At 57.3% G+C, this 26,557-nt stretch overlaps 1 protein-coding gene across 2 annotated transcripts; it reads right to left on the bottom strand.

The window, feature by feature from the left end:
- Window positions 1-86: 86 nt before the first annotated feature.
- On the bottom strand, window positions 87-26,557 carry MOCS1 (molybdenum cofactor synthesis 1). 2 transcript variants are annotated; one of them, XM_051854766.2, is made up of 11 exons: window positions 26,323-26,557; window positions 20,226-20,352; window positions 18,876-19,043; window positions 9,297-9,461; window positions 7,057-7,118; window positions 6,716-6,827; window positions 6,401-6,513; window positions 5,907-6,017; window positions 3,609-3,729; window positions 3,126-3,173; window positions 87-1,489 (listed from the first exon to the last, which is right to left on the bottom strand). In XM_051854766.2, exons 1-11 carry the CDS (start codon window positions 26,443-26,445, stop codon window positions 756-758), a joined length of 1,884 nt encoding a protein of 627 aa, XP_051710726.2. In that variant the 5' UTR covers window positions 26,446-26,557; the 3' UTR covers window positions 87-755. The 2 variants fall into 2 exon arrangements, with proteins under 2 accessions (XP_051710726.2, XP_051710728.1); XM_051854768.2 differs by having other exon boundaries at window positions 3,111-3,173; window positions 26,323-26,556.

Genomic DNA, 26,557 nt, shown 5'->3' with positions numbered 1-26,557 from the left:
CTCGGGGCTACACTCATGCAGGAAGGCGGCCCCCTCCGCTTCTCCCCCGGGCAGTGGGGCCCTCCACACAGACACAGCCCTCATTCTTGCGTCTCCAAAGTTGGCATCGTGGCTTTATTTGTGCGCTGTATGCGTGAAGGCATCTTCAACTCCCTTCTGTCCCTGATGTGTTCTGGAATGAAGAGGTGTGGGTAGAACGGCAGTGAGCAGGGCCAGGCGTGAGCTGTGACGGCGGCCCTCGCGTGTGCAGCCTGTTCGGCAGGAGTGGGGACGAGGAACAGGGCGAGGTTCGGCTGGAAGGCTTCAGGTCTGATGGGGCATGGGGCACAGGGGGGCTGTGGCTTCCTGCCGGGGAGAAGTGTGCCAGCAGAGTGGGTGCCCTCTGCTTAGTGAGCCCTTATTCTCCTCCAGGGAAGTAGATGAGAAAACCCAATGTGAGAAGGGGAAGTCGTGGGCTGGCCTGAGACTGGTCGACAGGGACAGTCACAGGTAACCAGGGGACAGTTCCCTGCCCCAGCGTCAGTCTTGGCCGACCCCTCCCGGGATCTGGGTGGCACCTGCTGGGGACTTCTGTGTAGAAGAAACCTCACAGGTTACTACAGTTGCCCAGAAGAGAGGGACAGGGCTGACCTCAGCTTCCTCCTGGTGAGAGTCCACAGTGACCAGGCCGAAGGAAGCTGATGTCTTTCCCTGGGCTCAAGCCGCATCCCATTTCTGGCCCTGGCTGGGCCCATGGGCGAGACGGGGCGGCGGCTCTAAGCTCGGTGGAAGTCCCCCCGCTGACCCCCGGTCTTGCTGATGAGCTTGACCTCCCTCACCACAATGTCCCTGCTGACGGCCTTACACATGTCGTACAGGCTGAGGGCGGCCACCGAAGCCGAGGTCAATGCCTCCATCTCCACCCCGGTGGGGCCCCGGGCCCTGCAAGTCGCCTGGATGGCCACGGCATGGCGTGTGCTATCCAGCTCCAGCTGCACTTGGACGTGGCTCAGGGCCACTTGGTGGCACAGAGGAATCAGCTGGCTGGTCAGCTTGGCCGCCTGAATTCCAGCCAGCTGGGCCACCATGAGGGCATCACCCTTCTTCAGCTGGTTCTGCCGCACAAGCTCGAAGGCCACGGGCCCCAGAAGGACGAGAGCCGAGGCCACAGCCACCCGCTCGGTGTCTGGCTTCCTGCCCACGTCCACCATAGCGGCCCGTCCTTCTGAGTCCACGTGGGTGAGCTGGTCTGAGGCGGGCAGGGATCCAGAGCTAAGGCACTTGGAGTCGGTGTCTGAGTGTACACAGGAGCTGTGGTGTCTCTGAGGGCAGCCAGACCCCCACCACTGCTGGGCCACTGCAGCGGCCTGGGGGACTCGGCTTCCTTTCCACAAAGCCGCCGTCGGGTTGGAGAAGCTCATTCTGGGTCTCAGACCCTGAACACGAAGGGGGGCCCAGGAGAAGACGCTTGGACTGGCTGGTGGGGAACCCTGGAGCGTCAGCAGCAAGTCTGCAAGGCAAGGGGGAGAAGGGACATGTGAGGCCCTGCTCTGCCCCCAGCCTTCGCATCCCTGTGAGTTCTCTTCCCATGGGGGAATGAGGATGGAGGACAAGCACAGCGAGAAGAAACCAAATAGGAGACATGCAAACAGAAGGCGCCTACGGTGTGCAGGATTCAGGGCTCCCCCAACCCCCACTCACGACCACTTCCTATGTCCCGGTGCACCCAGGAATCACCTGACATCTGAAGGCTGGAGCGAATAACCTCTTAAGGTCCCCTTGTTTTGTTAGAGGAAAGTGCCCTAAATTCCCAGTGACACATACGTTCGTCTTCACAAGCTCCAAGCATTCACAGCCATGGGCTCCCTAGCTTACAGGCGATGCACTAGGGAAATGCTTCATCTACGTAAATGATGTCTCGAGTCCCCTGGGCACAGCCAGACAGCACACACACGGCTCCAACAGTCCAGAGGTCCTGGGGACTGGGCAGGTGCTGGTCACTTCACAGGCAGTCTGGGGACCAGTGGTGCCAGCACCATCTGGGGACCCATTAGAGAAGGAGAATCCCACCCTGGACCTCCAGAGCGGAACCTGGAACAATGGGCCTGAGCCACTCGTATGCACACGGACGTCCCAGAGGCCCTGCTCTGCTTAAATCTTGGATTTTACAGAAACCACATTAGTAAGGAAATACCAGAGCTTTCCATCCTCCTCTAACCCCAGCCTCACCAGCATCCCTTCTCAGGGGACCGTCGGGACATCCCCAAGTCCTTGCCTCGGAGGTGTGTCAACACGGGGCAAGGTCCAGCAAGAGGACTTAGAGGCGGGAGAAGGAAGACGGTTGCTTTCTTACCAGGGTGAGCTGCTTTCCTTCCTGGGTGGCTGGCACACAATGGTGGCCCTTGGGCTCTCTGGCCCACCCCAGCCTGCTTTTCTCTGCACAACGGGCTCACGCTGCTCCAGCCTCCTCTCCCCTAGCTGGACAATGCAGGGGCCCGGATCCAGGCTGGGCCCTGGCAGGGGCCCTGGGGTGGGGTGCCACAGTTGGCTTTATAAGAAAGATGTTTCTGTTGGCAGCATCCTACCTGCCACGGGACAGTCTCACGCATGCACAAGCCCCAGCGCAAGGGAGTCAGGATGGTGAGGTCCTGGCCCTGTCCACCCTAGCCAGGGCCACAGTCTGTGCTGGCTGCTCCCAGCCCAGACCGGCATGGATGCTCAGTAACACACTTAACAGGCTCCTGTCCAGCTCCACGTGCATGGGCCGGACCCTTCTGCAGAGGGGTCGGGACGCCTGATGCTATCCAAGCTGGGAGAGGCCGGAGTGGAGAGCAGAGGGTCCGCCTTAGCCATGATCCCCATTCTCAGGGAACGGCCAACTTAGCAACCACGGAACTCGGGGGACCCCCAACCTGCTCTCTGGTGAGACAGAATGGCCGTTTCTGAGGCAAGGATGTGGAAGGGCAGCCGCAGGCAGGGGACAAGAACAAACACTAAGGATTTGAAGGAGGTGGAAACAGAGGGAGGAGGAACAGAAGCCAGATGAGGATGGAACGGGGGAGCCGGGGGTGGCTGAGGGCAGGGGCCCGCCCCCACGGGACCCCCAGTGACAAGGGCGCATGGTTACGTACTGATGGGTCACCCACCGATGAGGATCATGGGCCGGTTCTTCATCTGGGAAATATTGAACATGCCTGGGGTGAGGGAAAGAGGGGCAGGGGAGAGGAGGAGGGCAGGGAGAAGAGGTCACTGAGACAGGTGGATGGACGCAGGTGGTCTCAGAGCCCCTGGGACGTGCACTCAGCTCTATGCACCCTGACACCACCCCATGACAGAATCCAGAGAACAGGCTGGATGCTCGGGGCCCTGTCCTGACAGCAGCGTGTGGGAGGGGACAGCAACAGGGACACCTTCCCCTTTAACCAGCCCCCCTCCCCCAGCCCCTGCAGTCTGTTCACTGCCCCAAACAAGCAGCCACCCCCACTCCCTGAGCCCCAACAGGGTGAATGAGTGGTGGCAGCAAGGATGACCGTCCCCCCAGCTCCCTCGTAAGCATTGATGGTCCTTGCACCCCAAACTCTGGATCCCTCCTGCTGCCGATGGCCCCTCGCCGCCCGGCCCGGCCTTACCTGCATGCTGCTGCTTCTTCCTGCCCACGGCAGCCCCGATGATGGCCAGCAGCTCCTCCTCGGAGGCTCCCGCCCGCAGGTGGTCCCGTAGCGATACCTCTGAGTTCCCGAAGAGGCAGACCTGCGTGGGGGCGGGGGTGAGGGTCAGCAGGCCTCCCTGGTTCCTGAGCTGTGGCCTCCCAGACTGAGTAGCTCATTCAAGTGGCCCAGTGTCAGCCCGAGGGCCTGGGCCTCCCACAGCAGGACTGCACTCGGGCAAAGACTGGCGGTGAGGGACAGAGGCATGGGCTAGAAGGGCAAGAAGCAAACCTGGCTTCCCAAGACCTGGTCCTAGTTCCCCCAGGGAACTTTACAGAGGTCCATGGCAACTGAAATGCAGATGGGAGTCTCTGCTGGGAAGGTGGGTGGGGCAGCTTGGCTAGCACCACGAGAATGGCCCCAGGTCCAGCTGGAACTGAGATCCAGGGACCCCCAGACCTGGCCTACATATCATTTTTTTTTTTTTGACAGGCAGAGTGGACAGTGAGAGAGAGACAGAGAGAAAGGTCTTCCTTTGCCGTTGGTTCACCCTCCAATGGCCACTGTGGCCGGCGCACTGCGCTGATCCGAAGCCAGGAGCCAGGTGCTTCTCCTGGTCTCCCATGCGGGTGCAGGGCCCAAGCACTTGGGCCATCCTCCACTGCATTCCCTGGCCACAGCAGAGAGCTGGCCTGGAAGAGGGGCAACCGGGACAGAATCCGGCGCCCCGACCAGGACTAGAACCCGGTGTGCCGGCGCCGCAGGTGGAGGATTAGCCTATTGAGCCGCGGCGCCAGCCCCTACATATCCTGTCTCCCTTGGGTTCCTTCCTGGTCCCTCTGCCTGCCCCTATGAAAGGCTGGGTGCTGTGGAGCTCAGGGGTGCAGCACCGTGGGCAGTGAGGACACACAGGACATCTGAGAAAGCCCCCAGGGCAGAGATGCACAACGACAGGTGCGACAGAAGGTGCAGCTACTTCACTGTTGGCTCTTCCGCCTCGCTGCCCCACCAGGCCCAGCATCTACTCTCTAACCAGGATCCCGTCTAACTTGTGGCTCCCACCCTGCGGGCTCCCCTCCAGCGGGCTCCCCTGCAGCGGGCTCCTGACCGGGAGTGAGAGGGGAGGCAGGTGGGGGCCTTGCCCCTGCTTCGATGTCTGCCAGTGGCTGTTTCCTCCCGCCATGGCTCCAGCCCCCACTGGGCCCCAGCGGCACTGTCGCCTCCCTTTCCCCTGTTAGCTCAGCGGGAACAGTCACCTGCTGCTACACCCTTCTCAGGTGCCTCAATGTCCCTGACAGGTTCCCTTAACCCTGCACCCTGCAGGTAACCCCTTGGACAAAGTCCTCAGAACCCCACCCGCGGCTTGTTGCTGGAGCCTGCCTGATACACGTACCAGCCCCAGGCCGAGTCAATCCTGCCTCTCCGGCCTAGAAAACCCTCTGTGTTTTTCAACAACCTGCTGGTGGGGATCAAGCTGGATGCACCCAGACCCTGCCCTGCACCACTGCCCATCCTGACCCAGGGCCCAGGCCTCCTAGGCCCTGCGCCACGCTCCCTTCCTCATCCTCGTCTCCCACTCTCAGGTATCTGGAGCATCGCTGAGGGGCCTGCTACCTAGCCTTCCATCTGCAAATCTGCTCCCTGGCTCCTTAAAACACGGACAGAGATCATGTCTCCCCTTGCGAGGCACTGTGACCTCCTGCTGACAGCAAGGCTGGTGTAGTGCCCTCTGTGCCCTGGTCTCCCTGCACATAACTTCAGTCTGCCCCTGCCAGAGCTATGAGAACCCCAACATGCATCCCCCCCTCCCCTCTCCCACTGTGCCCAGCTTCGAGGCTGTGGTCCACGGGCTCTGCCCCAGAACCTGCCCTGCCCCCCTCATTGCCTGTCCAGCCTTGCATCTGACAAAGAATGAGAAGTGGCCGCACAGCGCCTCTTTGCTTGGCCTTATCTGTGAGGTTTTTTCCCAGCCATCAAGGAGACGGGACCTGATGTCAGGTTTGACTGCACAGGACATTGCTATTGGCTGTGAGGAGGGGATGCTGGCTTCAGAGCTGAGCTCCAGCCCAGGGCAGGGGCAAAGAACGCACCAACCTCAGCCCTGAGTGCCGGACAGGGGCTTCCAAGCCCCCAGAAGCTACTTCACCCAGGACGAGGCATGGGGGTTACCGTCCCACCCCCGAATCTGACACTACTGCACTGCCCCCGCCCCACATGCCCTGCTAGCCTGGCCTTCAGTCAGGAGCACCGGTGACAAGGGCACCTGCTGGGGACACTCACCTTGAGGTTCCCGTCGGCCGTGATTCGCAGCCGGTTGCAGGTCCCACAGAAGTGCTCGGACATGGACGTGATGAAGCTGACCTGGCCTTGGAAGCCCGGGATTCTAAAGGCCTGGGTGGGTGGGGGCAGCAGAGGGGAGGGGGTGGGCTACCTAATGAGCCCGCGCTCTCCCTCCTTGATGACAGGAGCCCGTGCTTCAGCCCTCTCCCCAGGAGCTCCCAGGAAGCTCACGCCCAGCACCACGCATTCTCCACCTGGGCCTGGCTTCCCTGGAGGAAACCTGCAAAGGGCCCAGGGACCTGGGAGAGGCCTGGCCCAAGAGGCCATGTGACAAGCTGGGTGTCCTGAGCAGAGTGCCTGAGCCCCCGGCCCACCCAAGCCCAGCCTCCTCCTCCGTGCATGGGCTGAACAGGGAGTGGGCCGCTCGAACCGTGTCACCCACACGCCGGGCCCTGACCCTCCTCGGGCTGCACCCTGCCCTCCTCCTCCCTCACCTTGGCTGTGCTGGATTCCTCCTCCGGCAGCTTCTCCAGGTCCGGCCACTGCTGCTGAATGGTGTCCAGCATCTCCTTGTAGCTCACCATCTTCTTGAAGTTCCACTTGTTGCCTGTGGGGGAGCTCCGGGGTCACAGAGTCGAAGGGGCCCTGGTGTCTGCAAGTCCACCCTCCCACCTGGAACCACCATTAGTTCTGCAACTCTCGGGTGGGAGGACAGGCAGTTTGAATAACACCCACGCTTAACTCAGGCCACTGGGGCCCAGCACGACCCACGGGGTGAGCCCGCCCCCGCCCAGCCATCGGCCGCTGACCGTCAAAGGGCATGTACTCTATGAAGCGCACGTCCAGGGGCAGCCCCTTGGTCAAGGCCACGAAGTCCAGCAGCTCGTCCTCATTGAGGCCCCGCATCACCACACAGTTCACCTGCTCCAGGGACAAAGGCACCATGAGGGCTGTCCTGCCTTCCCTTCTACCAGGGTCCCATGCGTGGCCTCCACCACCCAGTCCTCAGTAAGTTGGGGGGTTCCACAGGGCCACTGGGTTTTCTCCCCTCCCTCTCCATGGGGGAAGTGGTCAAGGTCAAGTTCAACGGCCAAGCTGAACTGCATGGGAGTGGACGAACAGGTCAGGGCGAGGAGTGGCCCGTCCTCACCTTCACGGGGCTGTAGCCCAGCTCGATGGCCTTGTGGATGCCCTCCATAACCTTGTGGAAGCCTGTGGGCGGGGAGAGAGACCAGGTCCAGGAGCTCCCCCACCACCACGATGGCGAAGCCCGGGCTCCGCCAAGCTGCGGGTGGCACGCGCGCTCTGCCTTGGGGAAGACACCACATAGCCCAGGCCACGGGGGCTTTCTCCCAATTCAAAACACAGGGATCAGGAGTGCAGCACGGAATTCAGACCGACCGATGGGGGCAGGACGGGACTCTTGGCAGGGGTGATGCTTTGCTAACCTGGGGTTCGTGGCGAATGCTCCCTGTCATTGACTGATCCCAAATGTCCTCTGGGAAGTGGCAGAGGGGCCAGAGTCGAGGGGAGGGCCGCGGTGTGTGGCCGCTGGGCTAATTCATGCCCTCCCACCGGCTGGATGACGACACAGAGGCCCAGAGACAGGCAAGGTCCTGCTCGAGACCTTGCACCTCACAGAGTGCAGGCTTTCTCCTTGGCATTCCATCACTTACTCACTCAACACACGTACTCCAAGCACCTGCGAGCCCAGGTGCTGTTCCAGGGCCGGCAGACAAGGAGGATGTGTGTTGTGCTCACACACTTCTGTGGTTAGACCACAGGGAAGGCGACCCCAGGCGGGCCTCTCCTCACCCTGCAGCTTGCTCTCATGCATCTAATCACCGGAGCCCTGACCTCAGGTCAGCCCTACTCCACCCCTAGCCTGCACAGTCCAGGAGTTGCCCGATGGAGGGTGCTCAGTGCCAGCCTCCGTGGTTTGCTTCAGCATCATTAGGTTGCCAGTGGGATGGGCAAAGCGGGGGCATGAATATTGTTTATCCGCCCTGCTGCTGAGGGACACTGGGGCCCGTGGGCTTCTCTGCTGAGCCCTCTGCTCCCCAGACAGGAGCGGGCTGCAAGAGCACAGGGCCAGGGAGGACCTGACGTTAGCAGTCCTGTGTCATGTCATATGCAGTGTGCATATGCGTGTTGGGGGCCAAGTCAGAGCCACATCTTCCACTTTCCCACACTGGACCCCCTGCAGGGTCTCTTGCCTGTGTCCTTGATCCAAGCCCACCCCTATTCCTCGAGGTCCTTATAAATGCCACCTCCTTGAAGCCCTCCCATTCCCTCCCAGCAGGCATTCTCTCTCCCCCTGGAGAACATGGCAAGTGGAGGTCGTCTGTGTTCCGGGTGCTGCCTTTTGGGCCTTGGCAACCTACAGGGCTGGGAGGACATCTCTTGTCTGCTCCACGACACCCCGGGCAGCCCTAGACAAGGGAAGGGAGTCCGTGAAGGCTTCTGCGGCACGGGGAAGCAGAGACAGGGAGCCACGCCCAGGGAACGGGAGGAAGAGGACGGCAGAGCTCGCCATGAAGGGGAAGGAGAGCTGCTCTCTGGCCTCCCTCTGACCCTCCAGGGTCTGTGAGTTATCCCCCTGCCGCCTCAGAACCACAGGGGTCCCGACCCTGCAGAACTGTCCACTGAGGCTGGCCTCCCCGAAGAAACCAAGCTGGGGGAAGGTGGGCATGAGCTTGCAGCAAGAGCTGAAGAGACCTGTCCAGACGGGCACAGGGACAGTGTGGGAACCCTGGGGCCCCAGACAGCAGTGGACGCCCAGCCCTGGCACCTCACAGGGCTGCTTTCTGCCTGGGCTGTCCCATTGCTCTTCTGAGCCTGCTCCAGGGGTTGCCTGAGTTGTAAAAGTACAAGGCTTTCATTCTAGAAACTTCCTCAGTCCTGGGAAAACGGGGAGTGGGGAGGGGGTGGATGGATAGTCTAGCAGCCGATCCCAACAAGTGAATGATGGCTACAGGGCAAGGCTGAGCAACACGAGACAGGAATCTTAATGTCAGACCATCCCTCCCAACTGTCCTAGTGTGGCCCTCACCTGTCCACGCCAGAGTGCTTGACAGGATGGCTGGTGCCAGGTGACCCAGAAGCACTGTGGATGACAGCTGCCCATTCCTCCCTTACCCTGCCCCCTCCACACCCACACCCACACCCACACCCACACCCACACCCACACCAGGCAACCGCCAAGCGCTGCTAGGAAACCACAGAGGCCATTGCCCAACACGAGCTCTTCAAACTCCAAAACCGTCAGCCACAGAAACCCCTCAGCCTCGCCACAGCCCAGACCCAGAGAGAAGACGGCCAGTTCCCTCGCCTAGCCCCAGCCCAGCCACGTGGAGGAACACCCGCCCACCCCGTCCCAAATCCCATCACCTTTCCTGCGGACGATGAACTCGAACTTGGCTGGCACCAGGGTGTCCAGGCTGACGTTGATGGCACTGAGGCCAGCCTTCTGCAGCTGCGGCAGCAGCCGGGCCAGGTTGATACCGTTGGTGGTCACCCCGATGGTCCGCAGCCCTTCCAGCCGGTGCAGTCGGGCTGCAGAGACAGGGGAAAGGTCATCAGACTCCTGCTCTCGGCGAGGCCAGGAGGGCTGGAAGGCAAAGCTCTTAGTCTGAGTGAGATGGACCAAACGGTGCTCTCTACAGGTCTCTATTAACCAGGTGTGGGAAACACAGGAGTAAAAACAAGAGTCAAGACTGTAACCACCAAAGGATTCAGTCCCTGCTGGGAGCTCTCTGCTCAGGGCTTGCAAACGTTAGCTCATGCAGCCTCACGAGCGTGATCCCCACTTAGTGGACAAGGAAAGAAGGCTCAGAGAGATTGGGCAAATGGCTTAAGTCACACAGCTGGAGTTCAAGTCCACGTGTACATGACTCCAGGACTGTGCTCTTCACAGCCAACTACAGGTCCTGAGATTCTGTCTACAAAAAGAAAAGTGTCTGGATTAAGTGTTATTCAACACTTCCATCATACCCTAAATCTCTGGAAATAACAAATTTAAAACATCCGTAACAGCTATGCTATATGCTCCAAGAGTCCCCCGAGGTTTACATATGTTGGAAGGTAATTCCCATTGTGAGTTATGAGAGGGCAGAAGCTCAAACAAACTGTGCTGGTGTTGGTGGGAGGATGAGAGGGTGGGGGACCTGCAGTCTAGATGAGTGCATTTGAGTGAAGCCCCAGGATTGACTCCTGGTGGGTTCTAGGTGGAGGGGAAGAGGCCAGACAGACAGATACACATGCTCACTGTCTGTTGCCTGAGATGCCATCTTCTGCCTCGGGATACAACCAGCAAGAACTCCATCATCACCAGATGTGAGCTGTGTCAACCCCTCTGCTGTCTAAAATCAGCCTGCTTCAGGTACTCTGTTATAGTCACTTAAAGCTGACTAATACAGAAGGTAGTAGAGAATGCCACTGATGGTCCAGAAAGGTAATGAAATGCCAGAGAGTGCACAAGTTAGCAGGAAGGAGATGGGGAGAGACCACAGCTGATGAACGCCAGGAAGAGGTTCCAAACAGGGGGCAGGGAATCCGAGCGGTCAGGCTTGGAGTTCGCGGAGCAGAGCGTCCCAGAGGCATGGCGAGGAGGCTGTCTGGCTATGGAACCGTATCTGGATAAGCTGGGCAGCTGGCCTCTGTCCGCCCCTGCAGCAGGAGCAAGGCAGCAGAAGCACTCCCCCGCAGGCTAACACACTGCTGTAGACACTGAAGCCGCCCCACAGGGGTGAAGCCCGGGTCGCCGCTGACACTCGGGAGACCCAGAGCCCAGGAGCCCAGCAGCACCTCGCACCCCATCTCGTCCACCTCTGGGCAAGCAGCAGCAACAGAACTGGCACTGCCAGCCAGGCCAACGGGAACCTCAGGGCTGGGATGAGCACACAGCCAAGAACTACTCGGCACGCAGGGCGGGATGCTGCCAGGAACAGAGAACACATTCCACCAACAGAAAGCTGCAAAGCAGCCGCAGCCAGGCAGGAAACCCAAGATGAGTTTTCCTCAAGAAGCAGAGTTCATACGCTCACTGGGACAAACACTGCCTGCTGAAAACCAAGACAAATAATTAGGCCTCTTGAAAATTACAAAACAAAACAACAACAACAACAACAACAAAAACAGGTGCTTACAGAATGAAAACACTCAGTGGAAAAGCAGGATGAACGTATCTGATGAACAAGCAAGCAAGCTGGAGAACTCAGCAAAGGATTTCTCGCAGAAACAACACAAAGGAGCTAAGGAAGGAAACGTGAGACAGAATCCACCTGCTCTGCACCGAACGCCAACAAAATCCAGAGAAAAGATGAACTGTGCCAAAACGTTCATGGTAATCTTTGATCGGCAAGATGGTAGGTGATATTTATAGGTCTTTTTTTTTTTTTTTTTTTTTTTTGACAGGCAGAGTGGACAGTGAGAGAGAGAGACAGAGAGAAAGGTCTTCCTTTGCCGTTGGTTCACCCTCCAATGGCCGCCGCAGCTGGCGCACCACGCTGATCTGATAACAGGAGCCAGGTGACTTGGGCCATCCTCCACTGCACTCCCGGGCCACAGCAGAGAGCTGGCCTGGAAGAGGGGCAACCAGGACAGAATCCGGCGCCCCGACCGGGACTAGAACCTGGTGTGCCAGCACCGCAAGGTGGAGGATTAGCCTAGTGAGCCATGGCACCGGCCAATATTTATAGGTCTTACCTAGAGCTAAATGTGACGCCATAATGAGCAAGCTTCCTTTTACAACGTTGAACAATACACACACACACTCCTTTTGGTTTGCAGTCAACCATGTGCTGCCCAGGCAGTGCCACTGCCTAGACCCTCGTGGCCACCATGGCAGGGGCTCCCAACATCCCAACCCGAGGTTAGTGTTAGAGGTCTCTCTGTGAGGGATCAGCTCCACTCCGGTGGCACCCGGCACCAGAAGCAAAGGGCACAGGAGAAGGGGACTAGAGTAAAAGGCAGCAGAAGTTGGCACAATTAGTTATGTTTGCGTACAAGGGCGAGGAAGCCCCACATGCATGGCGTATTCTTAAAATAAAACCATATGGGGCCAGAGCTGTAGCTTAGGTTAAGCCACGGCCTGCAGCGCCGCCATCCCATATGGATGCCTATTCAAATCCTGGTTGCTCCACTTCTGATCCAGCTCCCTGCTAATGTGCCTGGGAAAGCAGCGGAAAACAGCTCAAGGGCTTGGCCCCTGCAGCCATGTGGGAGACCCATATGAGGCTCCAGGCACTTGGATCCTGGCTTCAGCCTGGCCCAGCCCAGGCCGTTGCAGCCACTTGGTGAGTGAACCAGAGGATGGAAGACTTCTCTCACTGCCTCTCCCTCTCTATAAATCTGCCTTATAAATTAAAAAAAAATAAATGAAAAGAAAGTCCTATAGTTCTGCTGGAGAGAAGCGTTACATGGAACTTTATAATCCACTGGCCACAAATTTCACTTCTAGGAGTTTAACCTAACGGAGTAGTCATGGATGGGACAATATTTACCTACAACGAGTATCACAGAACACCTAACAAGAGAAGCAGGACATAATCGAGACAGCCCATAGTACAAAACCGGTTGAAGCATGTTTTCTCTGGGTGGTGGGGTATTATGTAACCAACAATGACTCTGCAAAGTAAGACATGAGCGTGGAGGAAATGCGCACGCTGTACTAAGGAGCGCGCGAGCCGGTTACAGACAGCACATACGAGAGGCAGGGAAGAGGGCAGGGAAGAGGGCAGGCCGGTCACCGAAGCGCAACGTCGACAGTGACTACCGACTTTCTGCTTCTCTGAAATAAACTTGTACTACTTTGGCAAAAAAGAAAGTGAAAGTCTAAAAATACAAGTTGTTGTTTGCAAAAGAAAGGAAATAGCTTCCCTCTGGCCCTGCCAACAAGGAAGATTAGCGAGCAGTGGTTGTTGGCTTCCTGCGCCAGATCAACCCTGGACCGACACAGAGTTGGGACACTTACAAACATGTCTCGGGCAGCTCTCAGGAAGACAAATGGTAGCTTCCACTGCTTTGAACTGGAGTTGAAGGCGCCTGGTGGAGAGCATGAGCAGGGGCAGGAAGGAGGGGCAGTTTAAGCTCCATCCTTGCCCACTGGTGCCCACGGACACCTTGGTGGCGCTTGCCCAGGGAACTGGTTTAGGTGCTACAGCAGGTAAGCTCAGGGCCGATGGCCCTGCAGGAAGGGGAGCTGAGGACAACAGGTGGACACGGACTGCCTCGGGCAATCCTGCCTCCATCCCACCTCCCTTCCCATCCTCCAGCCCCAGGACCGGGGGATCCCAGCCCCCGGCAACTGACTGCCTCCTTCCAACTCTGCTTCTCCCTCCCCAAGGGGTTCAAGGCAAAGGGCTGCAATGCTGTGACTCTCACAGCCCCAGGGATGTCGTCCTGGTGAGGGCTAAGTGAGCAGGTGCTCTTGCAATCAGGCACTGCCTGGGCCGTCTTCATGGCGAGGTACCGTGGTTTGGACGTGGCAGGGCCCCGGAACTCTTGGCAGACAGTTGAAGTTGAAACCCCCGAGCCCTGTGTTGATGGCTGGGAGGGTGGAGGCTTAATCCAGTTGTGGCCTTTAGGAGGTGGGCCCTGCGGGAGGGCCCTCAGCTGCGGGGCTCATCCTTAGAAGTAGGTTCTTGTGAGGCGGTTGTATCTAAAATCCTGAGCTGGGCCCGGCCCCTCTGCTTCCAGGTTCGCCATGCGGTCCTCCTTCTGCACACACTCCGCCATTGCCACCCTCTGGCCCCACCAGACCCAGACCAACGAGGCCACTGGTTCCTGGACTGTGAGCCGCCAAAGCTGAGCCAAGGTAAAACTTCCTCCCGCAGAAGTCGCTCGGCCTCGGCAGTTACAGCGACAGAAAGCTGACTCACACGGGAGGAGACAGCGAGCGGGAATAACTGATGTCCTGCAACCCCAGGCTGTCACACTCCTCTCTCCTCCCTGCAGCTGCCTATCAAAGACTAGGATTCAGATGTGGCCTTAAGCCCTCCCCCATTAGGCAGTGCCACACAGAACAGCTGAAACCCTCGGGGAACTGAAAATCAGGGCTAAACCAGAAAGACCCTGGAGCCCCCTCCCCTCTCCAACAGGAACCACTTTAAAATATTAAACAATTAAAAGGGAAAAAAAAGGAAAGAGGAAACTAACACTACATTCTTAGAACTGTATCTCAGAATTACATGAAATCTGTTCTCTTTATATTAATGTAAAACTAAAAGTTTTCAAACACCAAAATATATAGATATAGGAGAAATTAAAATAGACCATGAATGTTAGATAGGCATGATGAATGCAGAAAAAAAATGAAAAATAAGAACAAATATTAACAGTATGAAAAAAATTCCACTACGGTATAAGGAAACAAGAGGAATATTAGATGAAAGTATAATTGTGAAAGAAATAACACAGGAGATGAGATAGAGTCATATGGATGGATACACAAGGAGAAAATGGAATCAGAAGATTAAGGAGCTCTCCCAGGAAAAAGCTGAGGAGAATAAGACATCAAAATGTAATTTTTAAAAAAGATTTACTTGAAAGGCAGAGTTACAGAGAGAGAGAGAGAGAGGGAGTCATCCTTGCTGACTCCCGTTCCCTCTCTTCACGCAGCCCCTCCCCCCGGACTAGCAAGCACCTGCCCCGAGTGCTGGTTCACTCCCCAAATGGCTGTAATGGGCAGGGCTGGGCCAGGTGGAAGCCAAGAGCCTCGTCTGGGTACCCCACATGGGTCCAGGGGCCCAATCACTTGGGCCATCTTCTGCTGCTTTCCCACATGCATTAACAGGGAGCTGAATTGGAAGTGGAGCAGTTGGGCCTTGAACCAGCACACATGTGGGATGCCAGCAACACAGGCAGAGGCTTAGCCTGCAACGTCACAATGCCGGCCCCTTGAAATATGATTTAGGAAACATGCAGGCTAGAAGTAAACAGGACAACAGGCAGATAAGGAAGTTCCCAGAAGAAAAATAAATTAAGTAGAGAAGGAAATATTTGAAGAAATAATGAAAAAAAAATTTTCCCAAACTTAAGACAACTGGGTTAGAACTAAAATGGAGATTTCACTGAAAGTCAATAGGACAGATTGGAACAGCCTGTTCAAGACATCTTATGAAATAAAATTCATGAAAATTAGATATAAAGAAAGCACCCCAATAACTTTCAGAGTAAAATAACACATCACCTGCAAAGGAATAAGAATCAAACTGACATTTTTCAGCTGTGATGCTGGCTGTTAGGAGCCAATCAGTCCAGTAGAACCTTAATGTACTGAAGAAAGAAACTTAAGACTAAGATTTTTATATACATTCAAACTGTATTATAAAACTTCCACTTGGATGTAAAAGACAACATGAAAACCACAAGGCATACTGGATTTAACTGGACATGTCACACAAAGACCTGCATTGAAATAGAGAAAATACTCTATTGAGATGATAAAATCAGGAGATGCTGCCAGATTATGGGAGTTCTGGGTGATGCAACACCTGGGAAAAGCTGGCTGACAGAGGGTGTGCTTACAAGAGGGACAGAGGATTCAGTGACCGGTGAAAAATCTAGACAGTGTCAACAATAAGCATGGGGCAGGCAGGAGAAATCAAGGGGTGGGAGAATGCTAAAGTTCCAGTCTTGCTAGGGAGAAGAAGGGAGTCACTGTTAAAGCCAGAATAGAAGAAAAGCAAACAAATAGAGGATGACAAATTAAAATAAAGAATAGACATAAACTCAATTATTTCAAGAAAAATCTATTTAAGATAGATCAAAGACCTAAATATAACACCCAAAATTATGAAATTGCTAGTAGAAAACACAGGAGAAGCACTTCCAGATGTTGGTGTTGATGATTTCTTGGGTAAGACCCCAAAGGCATAGGCAACAAAAGTACAACTCGACAAATGAGGTTCTATCAAACTCAAACTACTGCAGAGCAAAAACTGTCAATACAGAGAACACAGTCAACAGAATGGGACAAGACATCTGCAAGCTACTTATCTGATGAAGGATTCACATCCAGAAAATATCAGCAACTCAAAACACTCAACAATCAAAATGCAACCAATCCAGTTAAGAAATGGGAAAAGGATCAGAATAGACAGTTCTCAAAGGAAGAAATACATATGGCCAACAAATACATGAAGACATGCTCCACATCACTGGCCAGAGCTCCAGAGGGCCAGGGGTGGGGAGGCATCACAGATGATGGCCAGCAGGGGGAGCCAGAGAGCCGAGTGGCCCAAAGTCTTCCCTGGGGGGTTCTACAGCAGCCCCAAGAGCATTAGAGAGGACAGGGAGGGAACAGGACTGCAGGCTCAGCCACCCTCTCACTCTGCCCTCTCCCCGGCAACTGTGGGCACCGGGGCTTGTGAACACCCTTTGCTGACTCCCATTCCCTCTCTTCACGCAGCCCCCTCCCCCCGGACTAGCAAGCACCTGCCCCGCTAGCAGCGCCCTGGGGAAGATCAGAGGGCAGCAGGAAAGACGTGGCAGGGCCGGCACGCACAGCAGTTCAGGGCGCTGCAGCTGTGTGTGTCTGAAGCACCGTGGCAGGGGAGGCATGCAGGCTTCCCCTACCTACCCAAATCCCTGAAGGGACCCTCAGAGGCAGGGCACTTGCCCTAACCCGTGTCTACTGGGCGACCTCCTCTTTCCTATCCCACGTCGTCAGCCAGGCCCGGTAACCATGAAACACAGCAGGAAAGGTCCTTGAAATGGCTAATCCACAGACGAGGGCACGGGCGGCCCAGGGCGGGGAAGGGATCTGCACACCTCCGCAGGGCCGGGCGCTGGCAGGAGGGGAACAGGCTGCTGGCTCTCCTGCCTCCCACTCCTTCCGCAGTGCAGGCCAGTGGCTCCCGTGGAGAGCCGAGTCCTCACGCCTATGCCTCGCTGACCAGCCCGCCACCCTCAGCTCCTTGGCTCTCCCTCAGGTCCTGGCAAGGGGCACAGGGCTTTAAGGTGGAGCCCATGCCAGAGCGTGGCAGGCAGAGGCGGCGACCTGCACCAAGGGGCTGGGCCTGGCAACCAGCCTGGCTCAGCAGGTGCAGTCTTTCCTGGAAGCCAGCCTGCTAATCAGCCCTGGGGAACTGCCTGGGCCGGCTCATCCAGCACAGGAACGGGGGCAGGGTCCCAGGTCGAGGGAGCAGCAGGGACTGGAGGGAGCTGGCCTCAGGGAAGGATGCAGGAGGAGGTTGTCAGGGTGCCCTGGGCCCTTCCATAGAGCAACCACAGCACCTGAGCTCCCTGCTCAGGGCATCAGTGCACAGATCGGTGCACTCCAGGGGCTGCCCCTTCCCGTGCATGGCAGGGTCTGAACAGCAGGGCCTGTGGCTGTTCCATAGGCCGGTTCTCAGCACAGTGCCAGCTGGTAAGAAGATGCTCCACTGGGCTGGGCTGAGGGCTGGGGCATGGGCACGGCCAGTCAAGACCAGGAAACCTTATTGACCTTTGTTTCATCATCCAGAACACAAGGAGCGAAGGTCACTCTCTGCCTGTCCTTTGGGGTGAGGGGCAGCACGTGGCACAGGGCTGTGAGCACCTGCATGTGGTGGGCATTCCTTTCTTACTTCCTCTGCAGGTCCACCCTACAGGGTAGGTATGATCACTGCCTTGAGGCTCAGAACAGATCTGCAAAAGATGCCTGAAGACTTGCGGCTGGTAAGAGGTACAGCTAAGATCCAAGTGGGGTGTGACGTACTCTAGTTCTCACGTTGCCCCACTCTTCATTCATTCAGCAAATACCAGTGAGCACCAACAACAGGTAAAGGCACGGCCGCGGGCAAAACCTGCCCCAGCGACCTGAGAGCTTCCACTCTCGTTAATGGAGGAGACAGACAATGAGAAAAACAAACATGCAACCCAAACTGCAACGTCTGGATGAGCGAAATGCTATGAAGAAACACAGCAGAGAAAGGAGATAGAAGAGGGGTTGCCACCTTTTTCTCTGTGTAAATATCTCCAGCTTTGCAACACGGCCTCTGTTGCAGCCACTCAACTCTGAGGACGTGCGCAAGTGAATGGTGCGATTATGCTGCAAGCAGACTGCAGTAGCCACTGAACTTAGGATTTCACACAGCTTTCATGTAGTAGAAAACATTATCTTTCCTTCCATTCCCTTCCCCTCACCCCCCCACCCCCACACCATTTAGAAACATAGAAATCATTCTTAGCTTACAAACCATAAGAACAGGTGCTGACCCAGGTTTGGCCCATGGCAGCAGCTTGCTCTGGGAGAGGGTGACTGGGATGTGTACACCGGCTACACGTTAGACAGCATCAAGGAGATGACACTGAGCGAGGCCAGGCAGTGAGCCCCAAGCCCCTGGTGCCCGTGAGCAAGGGCGCAGGCCTGGTTGTGTGACTGAGATGAGGACAAGGCAGGGAGCAGCAGGAGGCTACAGAAGGCAGCAGGAGCCAGGTCAGGTGGCCTCCTGGTGAGGACTTTGGTCTCAGTGTGACAGCAAGTCACTGGGACCTGACATTGACTGGCTTTGTGACCTTGGGCAAGTTACTCAACTTCTGTATGCCTTATATTTTCATCCAAGTGGGACTAATAATGGCACCTGTCTCTAAGGGTGCTGTAGCATGAACTGAATGTGATGCCCAATAGCCACGCTGAGGCTGGGATGCAGCTGGGGAGGTGGACACTGCACAGGGGTCAGGGCAACCCTGGGTGCAGCTGGAGAGGTGGGCACTACACAGGGGTCCTGGCGACCCTGGGGTCCAGCAGGGAGGCGGACACTGCACAGGGGTCAGGGAAACCCTGGGGTCCAGCCGGGGAGGCAGGCACTGCACAGGGGTCAGGGCAACCCTGGGTGCAGCTGGGGAGGCAGGCACTGCATAGGGGTCACGGTGACCCTGAGGTCCAGCCAGGGAGGCGGACACTGCACAGGGGTCACGGCAACCCTGGGTGCAGCCGGGGAGGCAGGAACTGGGAGGAGCAGCGACGTCCATCATCCAACTCACCCACTATGTCCACTACGTCAGGCCGGATGAGTGGCTCCCCACCGGTGAGCCGAATCTTGTCCACGCCTTCTTTCACAAAGAGCCGGGCCAGGGTCAGGATCTCCTCGGTGGTCAGTAGGTCAGCCTTGGGGGTCAAGGAGACACCTTCCTCCGGCATGCAGTACTGGCCTGGGGGCAGCGAGTGGACAGATGAGGAGGTGGAAATGGGTATGGAAGCAGATACACTCTCCCCGACTCCCAGCAGGCCTCACATTCCCCTGAACTTCACCAGACAACGAGGAGAAACTGTGGCAAACCCAAGGTGATGCAGCCCCTCATCGTGCCTTCTGGTCTCTGAAATGACAGAGCCCCCTCCCCAGCTGGCCTTAACCTCCCTCTGCAGAGGAGCAGAGGCTATGGCTCACAGGTGAGGAATTGACCAAAGGCCAAGGGCAAAGTGCCAGCTCTCTCAGCCGGGGATGGGTGGGCAGGGTGGCCGGCACTGTTCACCCTGCTTCCTGTCACCTGTCGTGGTGCCCGTGGGGAGGACAGCAGCACTGTCTGACCCGGCAGAGGCTGCCCTCTGCAGCTACCTCCAAGTGTTCTCGAACCCCACCCCCTGCCTACTTTAGGCTGCCCAGGGTCTCATTTCACAGGCTGCGGAGCTGAGGCAGGGGAGTGGGATGAAGGAGGCGGGCTCCGGAGGGGGTGCCCGAGCTCCCCAGCACTTCCTGTGGGTGGGAGGGGTTTACTCAGGCCAGATTGGGTCAGGTTTGCTGGAGGGTCATGAGTCAAGTCAGTGACTCGGGTCTGGAGCGAAGAAGATAGGTAAGACTATCAGAATGGGCTGCCTGTGGTTTGTTTTTGTTCAGTTAAACATTTGCTAAATATCCACGTGTGTGTTTACTGAACTGCAAAGTAGATGTTTTTGGGGGAGCAGGTACAGTGGAAGGAGGGAGGGAGGAAGGGAGGGAAAAGACAGCCCCAGAACCCTCGACATAGGACCATGGGAGGAGGGCTCTGTATCAGCCTGGCCTGGGGCTAGCGGCGTCTCAGCAGATGACAGCGCCAGCCATGGGCACCGCTGCATACTGCATGTGTTTATAATGGCCACCACCCTGGCCTGGACTTGGGGACTGCAGGGAAACAGGAGGCAGCAGTGCTGAGGAGTGGGCAGTGCAAGACCCAATCCTGACCCTGAACCTAGCCACCGTGCTGTTCTGTGTCTCAGCAACTCTAAAACTCAGCTGTGCCCCCAGCCCACCCCTCCGTCTTGTGCATGGCAGGCCAGGGTGGTAGACACAGGAGAGTTTCTGAGAGAAGGCAGATCCCAGAGGCTGCTTGAGCAGGGGGCCCAGGGAGGCGACTCACATCGGAGGTTGCACTTCTCGGTGAGGGAGATCCGCAGGTAGCTGTGCCTCCGGCCGAAGCGGTCAGTGAGGAAGGCAGAGAAGGGGGCCGCGTGCTCCCGCAGGAACTGCCTGCGCCTGGACAGCACCTGCAAGGGCCGGGAGGATGAGGACAAAGACGGTGGCTCTGCTACCCTTGGGGACCCCCTCCAGAGAACCGCGAGGGCCCCGCCCTCTCCACCAGCGTCTCTACAGTGCTCATTTCCCACGTATTCAGGCCCCAGAGTCCTCTACAGGCTGAGCAAAGGACCCAGCCCCTGGGGCCTCAGCTGGGGACGCCTGGCTGGGCAGTGAGGTGGAGGGAAGCAAGGGTGGGAACTCAGGCACCCTTCCCAGTGCCAGCAAGAAGGATTAAGCACCCTTTGCCTGGGGCCTAAGGGGGAGGAGATTGCTGGGAGCTCCAAACAAGGCCCAGACTCATCCTGGCGCGAGCCAGGGGGTCAGCCTCTTTCTTGTGTCCCATCGGGTCTCAGCACAACCCCAGGTCCTAACAGTGGCTGACAAGGTCATGGCTCCACCGAAGTGCCATTTAGCACTTAGTTTCCAAAGAATGTTCTTGGTTCAATTCCCATACCCACCCTGTAAGATTCTAATGAACAAGGGCAGGGGGCAGGGGGAATCCAAGAACCAGGAATCAAACCCAGATCTCCTGCCCAGGGATGGACGATCAAGTTACTTCCCTAGGACTGTGAGGGCAAAGGTCATCCATGAGGTCTACAGACAGGGCTCTGCAAGAACCCCTGGTTTGTGGGCCAGGTCTGACCAGCCACACTGGGAAGGTTCCTTAACTTCTCCAGGAGCGTTTCCCCAGCTGTAAAGTCCGAGCAGCCGTGGGCTACGGTTGGTTGTCTTGCTAGGGGCCAGGAAGCTGGTAGGTGACCCCCAGTTGGGATGATCACCAACCTGAAACTGAAAAGGACAGAAGGTCTCAGGTTCCCCAGAGACCCAGGGGAACTGCACGCCTGTTCCTCAGCCCTGGGTGCCCCACAGAACCACCAGAGGAGCTTAAGAAAAAAAAAAAATCCACCGGACATCAACTGCATCTGGATCTCTGGGGCTGCTGTGTTCTCAACATCTCAGGTGATTCAAATGAACAGCTAAGATCAAGAGCCTTGGGCAACTCAGACAAAAGGGATGTGAGAGGCTGGCGCTGTGATGCAGTGGGCTAGGCCTCCACCTGCGGTGCCGGCATCCCATATGGGCAGCGCTTTGTGCCTTGGATGCTATTCTTCCAACCCAGTCTCTGCTAATGGCCCGGGAAAGTAGCAGATGATGGCCCAAGTGCTTGGGGCCCTGTACCCACACTGGAGACCTGGAAGAAGTTCCAGGCTCCTGACTTCGGTCTGGCCCAGCCCTATCCCCAGCTGTTGTGGCCATTTGGAGAGTACACCAGCAGATGGAAGAGTTCTCTCTCTCTCTCTCTCTCTCTCTCTCTCTCTCTCTCTGTGTGTGTGTGTGTGTGTCCTCCTAACTCTACCTTTCAAAAAATTTAAAACAATTTTTAAAAAGGGGACATGAGAGGAAGTGTGTGGGGGTGGGGCTTCCATGATTTTCCTGTGTCCATCAAACTGTCCTCAGCACACCTGCTCCAAGAGTGGTTCCCCCTCCTTGGGGAAGCCCTGCTCACAATCCTGTGACTGCCTCCCTGAACTACAGCCACTGTAATGCCAGCATCCTGTCCTGCCTCCCAACAGCACAGAGAAGAGCCACCACCCTCTCCTCTCTCTATCCGTAGCCTTGGGAGTAGGGCAGGGGATGCTCTGTACCCAAGAATGCCACTGGCCATCAGAGTCCAGTCCAGAGCTTCCTGGAGATGGGATTGGTGGTGGAGCTGCAGCCTTTTCCCCATCAACAGCTATCTGCGATGTAGTCACCTGTCACTCACTCCTGGCTCCAGTCCTCCGCTTGCCAAGATACACTGCTCCCCTTAATCTTCCCGTGCTTTGTGGGAAAGGAGCGCGGGGTGGGAGGAGAGCCAAGGTCAATACAGGAATTTGGAGCAGGTGAGAGGATCAAGGAGCATGACTCAGCAGAAACCCGAGAGCAAGCAGAGGGAGGGGGCGGGGGCCATGGAGAATGGAACTGGGCCTGGGTTCTGGCAGACCCTGCACCACCAACCAGACTCCTGTGTGCGAGCGCACGCACACACACGCGCTCTCACTCTTGCAAACTCCTCACTTGGATATTCATAAGCTACCTCCCTGCCTTTGCTCTTCACGCCCTTTTGTTCTTCCATTTCTTCCCCCTTTAATCTCTTGGAGGAAAAAAGGACCTGCTGCAGTGGAAGGAGCCCAGGATTCAGTGGGGATGGCTGGAGAAAGCGGCCGGCCAGCCTGCTCACCCAGGAAGGGCCGGGACACGTCAGAGGCAGCACAAAGCCTCCAGCTACTCATGCTCCCGGGGCCTTGCCTGGGGCAGGCTGTTCGCTCTGCATAGGATGTCATCCTGGCGCAGTATCATGTGGTGTCTCCCATGGTGCGCTGTACCAGGTGTTGAGCCACTGTGTCAGTGAACAGACCTGTCGCTCATCTAAAGGGAAGGTGGTCTATGCAAAGCCAGTTACACGGATGCACTCATTTTCAGGCTGGGATCTGCCGTCAAAACGTCGTACTTGACGCTGGGGTGCTTAACCTTGGCAGCAACTCAAAACCACCTGCAGAACTTCACAGGAGTACTGATGCCAGCACCGTACCCCGAAGCCTCCAACTCAGCAGAGAGCCTCCGCACCCTGCCGTGCAGTCAGACCTGAGAAGCACTGGCCAGCACCAGGTGCTGCTGTTTAATCCAGCAGTGGAGGTTGCGGTGCTGAGGGAGGTGACCTGGACTACAAGCTCGGCTCCAGCTGTCACGTGGTCTAAAATCTGTACCTCTCAGGTCCCTCATCTATACGGTGGGGATAATTACCCTTCCTAGGTGGACTGGGGGCGTTCCCGGCACATACTGGATATTCAGCAAGCGACTGCTCATTTTATTTACACAGTCCCTACTTATCAGACGTTCACCCATTAGATACTCGTGGAGGAGCATGTGTGTGCATTGTGATTACTTTTCCTGTTCTGTGTCAACTTCCCAGCCTTGCAACACCTTGGTCCTCCACCCCTCGCAATGGCAGATGGCCTGAGGCTAGGGGTTCCGGACCTGTGGTCACACTACCCAAAGCAGGACGAGTGGAGTGAGTGCCCACGGGTACTAGCGCTAGTAACCTGGCGTATGGCTGTTGCTTGTCAGCACAAGCTGGGGTGGGGTGGGTGGGGCCTGCAGTGAAGAGGGTGGAGAAGGGTGCTACAAGGGGGTTAGTTAAGGGAAGGACACTGACCTCAAGTGTACTTGATCTGAAAGGTCAAGGCCAGCCCCAAGAGAGCTCTAGAGTCCAGAGGTGGGAGCAGGGTTACTGGGGAGAGGAGCAGCCCATTCCACATTCAAGTACCAGTGACCTCAACTGCCCTGAGGAGGGGATGATGTCGGGGCCCCTTGAGATCCCCTCTATTAGAGGAGAGGACCCAGCCAAGGGCCCAGCCACTGGTCTGGTTCTCTCTCCCTCTCCGCTACGACACCTGCCCTGGCTCCACACAAAGATTGCCACACTGCATGGAAAATGGGTTTGAGGAAGCTGGGTGGGTTGGAAGTCAAGAGAACGCCCTGCAAAGCTCTTTCCCTTCCTCCCTCCCCTACTCCAGCCCTGCAGTCCTCTCCCAGCCTCCCCCACACCCACTTCCCTCCCACACACGCCCCATGCAGCATTTGTCCTCTCGGCACCATGACGCTGCTGCCTCATCCACAGTTTTACCAGCCCTGCCTTTGGCCCAGGCAGCAGAGGCCCAGGGCCTCGGGCCAGCCCCTTGTGACCCCAGTGAAGCCTGCAAAGGGGCTCGAGAAGGGGACAGAACGGTGCAGTGCTCCTGAGCTGGGCTCCACCTGCACACGCGTTGCTCTGTCTCCCAGCCAGCCTCTCCCCTGCCTGGCATAGTTCTGTGTTCCTTTTCCACCTGTAGAAGCTGCTCCGCCCCAAGGCCTGCTTCCCACGGTCCTCACAGCCAGCTCCCACTGACACCTAACATCTCTCTCACACCCAACTCACACAACACCCAGCTGGCTTCGCATCCTGGCTCTCCCAAACCAGGAGGAGGAGGAGGGCAGGCATCCAGGATGACCTGCCCCTGCTCCAGCCAACTGGCCAGCTCTGTGGATTGGCTCGACATAGAGGAGGGCCCTTCAAAAAGTCGGTAGAAAAAGGAAAAAAGTTTGGTGCAAAACAAATAAAAAAGTTTGAAAGCCCTAAGGTTTTTTTTTTTTTCCATAGTTGGTGCAAAGTGCATATTTTGTGAAGACTTCTACACATGAATCTCAAAAACGTTTGACCTCAAAACTGACTTTAAAATTCCACCTTCCACAAACTTGAAGGACCCTTGTTGGGGGCGAGGCTGGGGTCCAAGCCCAGCGTGCTGGCCTGGGGTGCGCTCGGCCCCCGCCCTGGGGTGCACATTCTTCCAGCTGCACAACACCTCCCCTAGGCTACAGGGTAGGAGCAGCTTCTGCGTCTCCCCGCAGGGAGCAGGCAGAGCACAGGCGCTGGGGTTTGAGTGGCCGTCCCCACGCCCCGCCCCGCGTTACAGGGGAACTTGAGGGGAAGGGAATTCCCCAGTGCCCCCCCCCCCCCCGCCGTCTCCCTGCCAGCCTCTCCCCTGCCCGCATAGCTCTGTGTTCCTTTTCCACCTGCAGAAGCTGCTCCACCCCTCCCTGCAGGTGACCCCCTCAGGTCTGGGGTGAGCAGTAAGGAGACCACGGGGGAAGCCCCTGCACAAGGCCCTCTTAGGAAAGATGCAAAGTGAACTGTGGAAGGAGAGGGTGAAGGAACAGCCCTTCCCTCGGGTCCTTTACAGATCTCTCAACTGCCCTTGCTTTTCCATCTTCTCCCTCACTGAGATTAGGAATTCAAAGGTACTGAAGGGGCCGGTGCTGTGTCTTAGCAGGTAAAGCTGCTGCCTGCAGTGCCGGCATCCCATATGGGCACTGGTTCGAGATCCGGCTGTTTCACTTCCGATCCAGGAAAGCAGCAGCAGATGGCCCAAGTCCTTGGTCCCCTGCACCCATGTGGGAGACCCAGAGGAAGCTCCTGGCTCCTGACTTCGGATTGGCTCAGCTCTGACCGTTGTGGCCATCTGGGGAGTGAACCAGTGGATAGAAGACCTCTCTGTCTCTGCCTCTCTGTAACCCTGCCTTTCGAATAAAATAAATCAATCTTTAAAAAAGACACTGAAAATCTCTCCACTTTCTCCCAACGGGTCTGCTCACTTGGGAGTCCCATAGGGACTAAAGCCTGGGCAAAACCGAGCAGTTTGGGCAGCCCTGTCCCTCAGTGGGCAGGACAGGAGGATGGATGATGGAATGATCCCAGGAGTCAGGAGATCGGAAGAGACCAGCAGAGAGGTCCAGGAAAGGGAGTGGACCAAACAGGAGGAGCTACTTCTCCCCCTCAGTGGCTCCCCAACCACAGGAGTGAAACAACACACTGCAAACTTGTTAGGACATAAGAGGCTCAGAAGGGTGCCGCCGAGGATGGGGGATCCTGCCCCAACCCTTCAAGGTACATGGGAAGCCCCAACCTGGGAGAGGCCAGGTCCTGCTCGCGCTGCTCCAGGAGGAGGCTGAGCCCCCGACAGAGGGCAGAGGTCACAGAGTGTGGGTGCGGGGTGACACCTGACCGCTGGTGGCACCCAGGTGATGTTGTTAGTATCCCACACCGAGGTGTCACAGGACACCTGATCACACACGGAAACCCGGGTGTGAGGCAGAGCTGAGGACTGCCAACAACACAGCTCACCACGCCCGAAGCCGCGTCTCCCAGGCTGCCCCCATTTCTGACCTCAACTGGGGGCGCGGGGCAAGGGCGCGGCACTCCCAGGAGCCCCTCCGGCGACCGGTGGGTGGCACAGGGCAGTTCGGGAGGACACAGCCCACTCACTCCTGCGCGCCCTGGGCTCCCTCCAAACGCGGCCCCGGCGCACAGCCAGGCGCTTCCCGGGGTCAAGGGAATCTGGGAGCGGGTAGGGTGGACTCACCTCCGTGGCAGGTTGCGAAGGCTCCCCAGGGCGGGGCTGTGACACCGGACCCCCTGAGCTGCAGCTCCGGGTGCCAGGCCCCAGGAGGCGCCGCACCATCCGAGCCACCGGCCGCGCCGCCATGAAGCCTGTGGGCCGGCAGGGCCTCGGCTGGTAGCCAGTTTCTGGAGCACGCTAGCCCGGGACTCGCCGCCCCGGTGGCCCCGGCGGGGGTGGGGCCGGGGCCTGGCCCACT

The sequence above is a fragment of the Oryctolagus cuniculus genome, chromosome 5 (assembly GCF_964237555.1).
Source record: "Oryctolagus cuniculus chromosome 5, mOryCun1.1, whole genome shotgun sequence".
Taxonomy (NCBI): Eukaryota; Metazoa; Chordata; class Mammalia; order Lagomorpha; family Leporidae; genus Oryctolagus; species Oryctolagus cuniculus.
The sequence above is the reverse complement of the archived record's forward strand: the minus strand, read 5'-3'. Positions and strand labels throughout refer to the sequence as shown.

What these genes read in the sequence shown, in the direction of transcription:
- MOCS1 (XM_051854766.2), bottom strand. Translation starts at nt 26,445, where the DNA reads ATGGCGGCGCGGCCGGTGGCTCGGATGGTGCGGCGCCTCCTGGGGCCT. An exon ending in GTTCATCGTCCGCAGGAAAG is followed by an intron (nt 7,119 to 9,296) that starts GTGATGGGATTT and finishes CCCCGCCCACAG; the next exon opens with GCTTCCACAAGGTTATGGAG. An exon ending in CCGGCCCATGATCCTCATCG is followed by an intron (nt 1,490 to 3,125) that starts GTGGGTGACCCA and finishes CTTGCCTTGCAG; the next exon opens with ACTTGCTGCTGACGCTCCAG.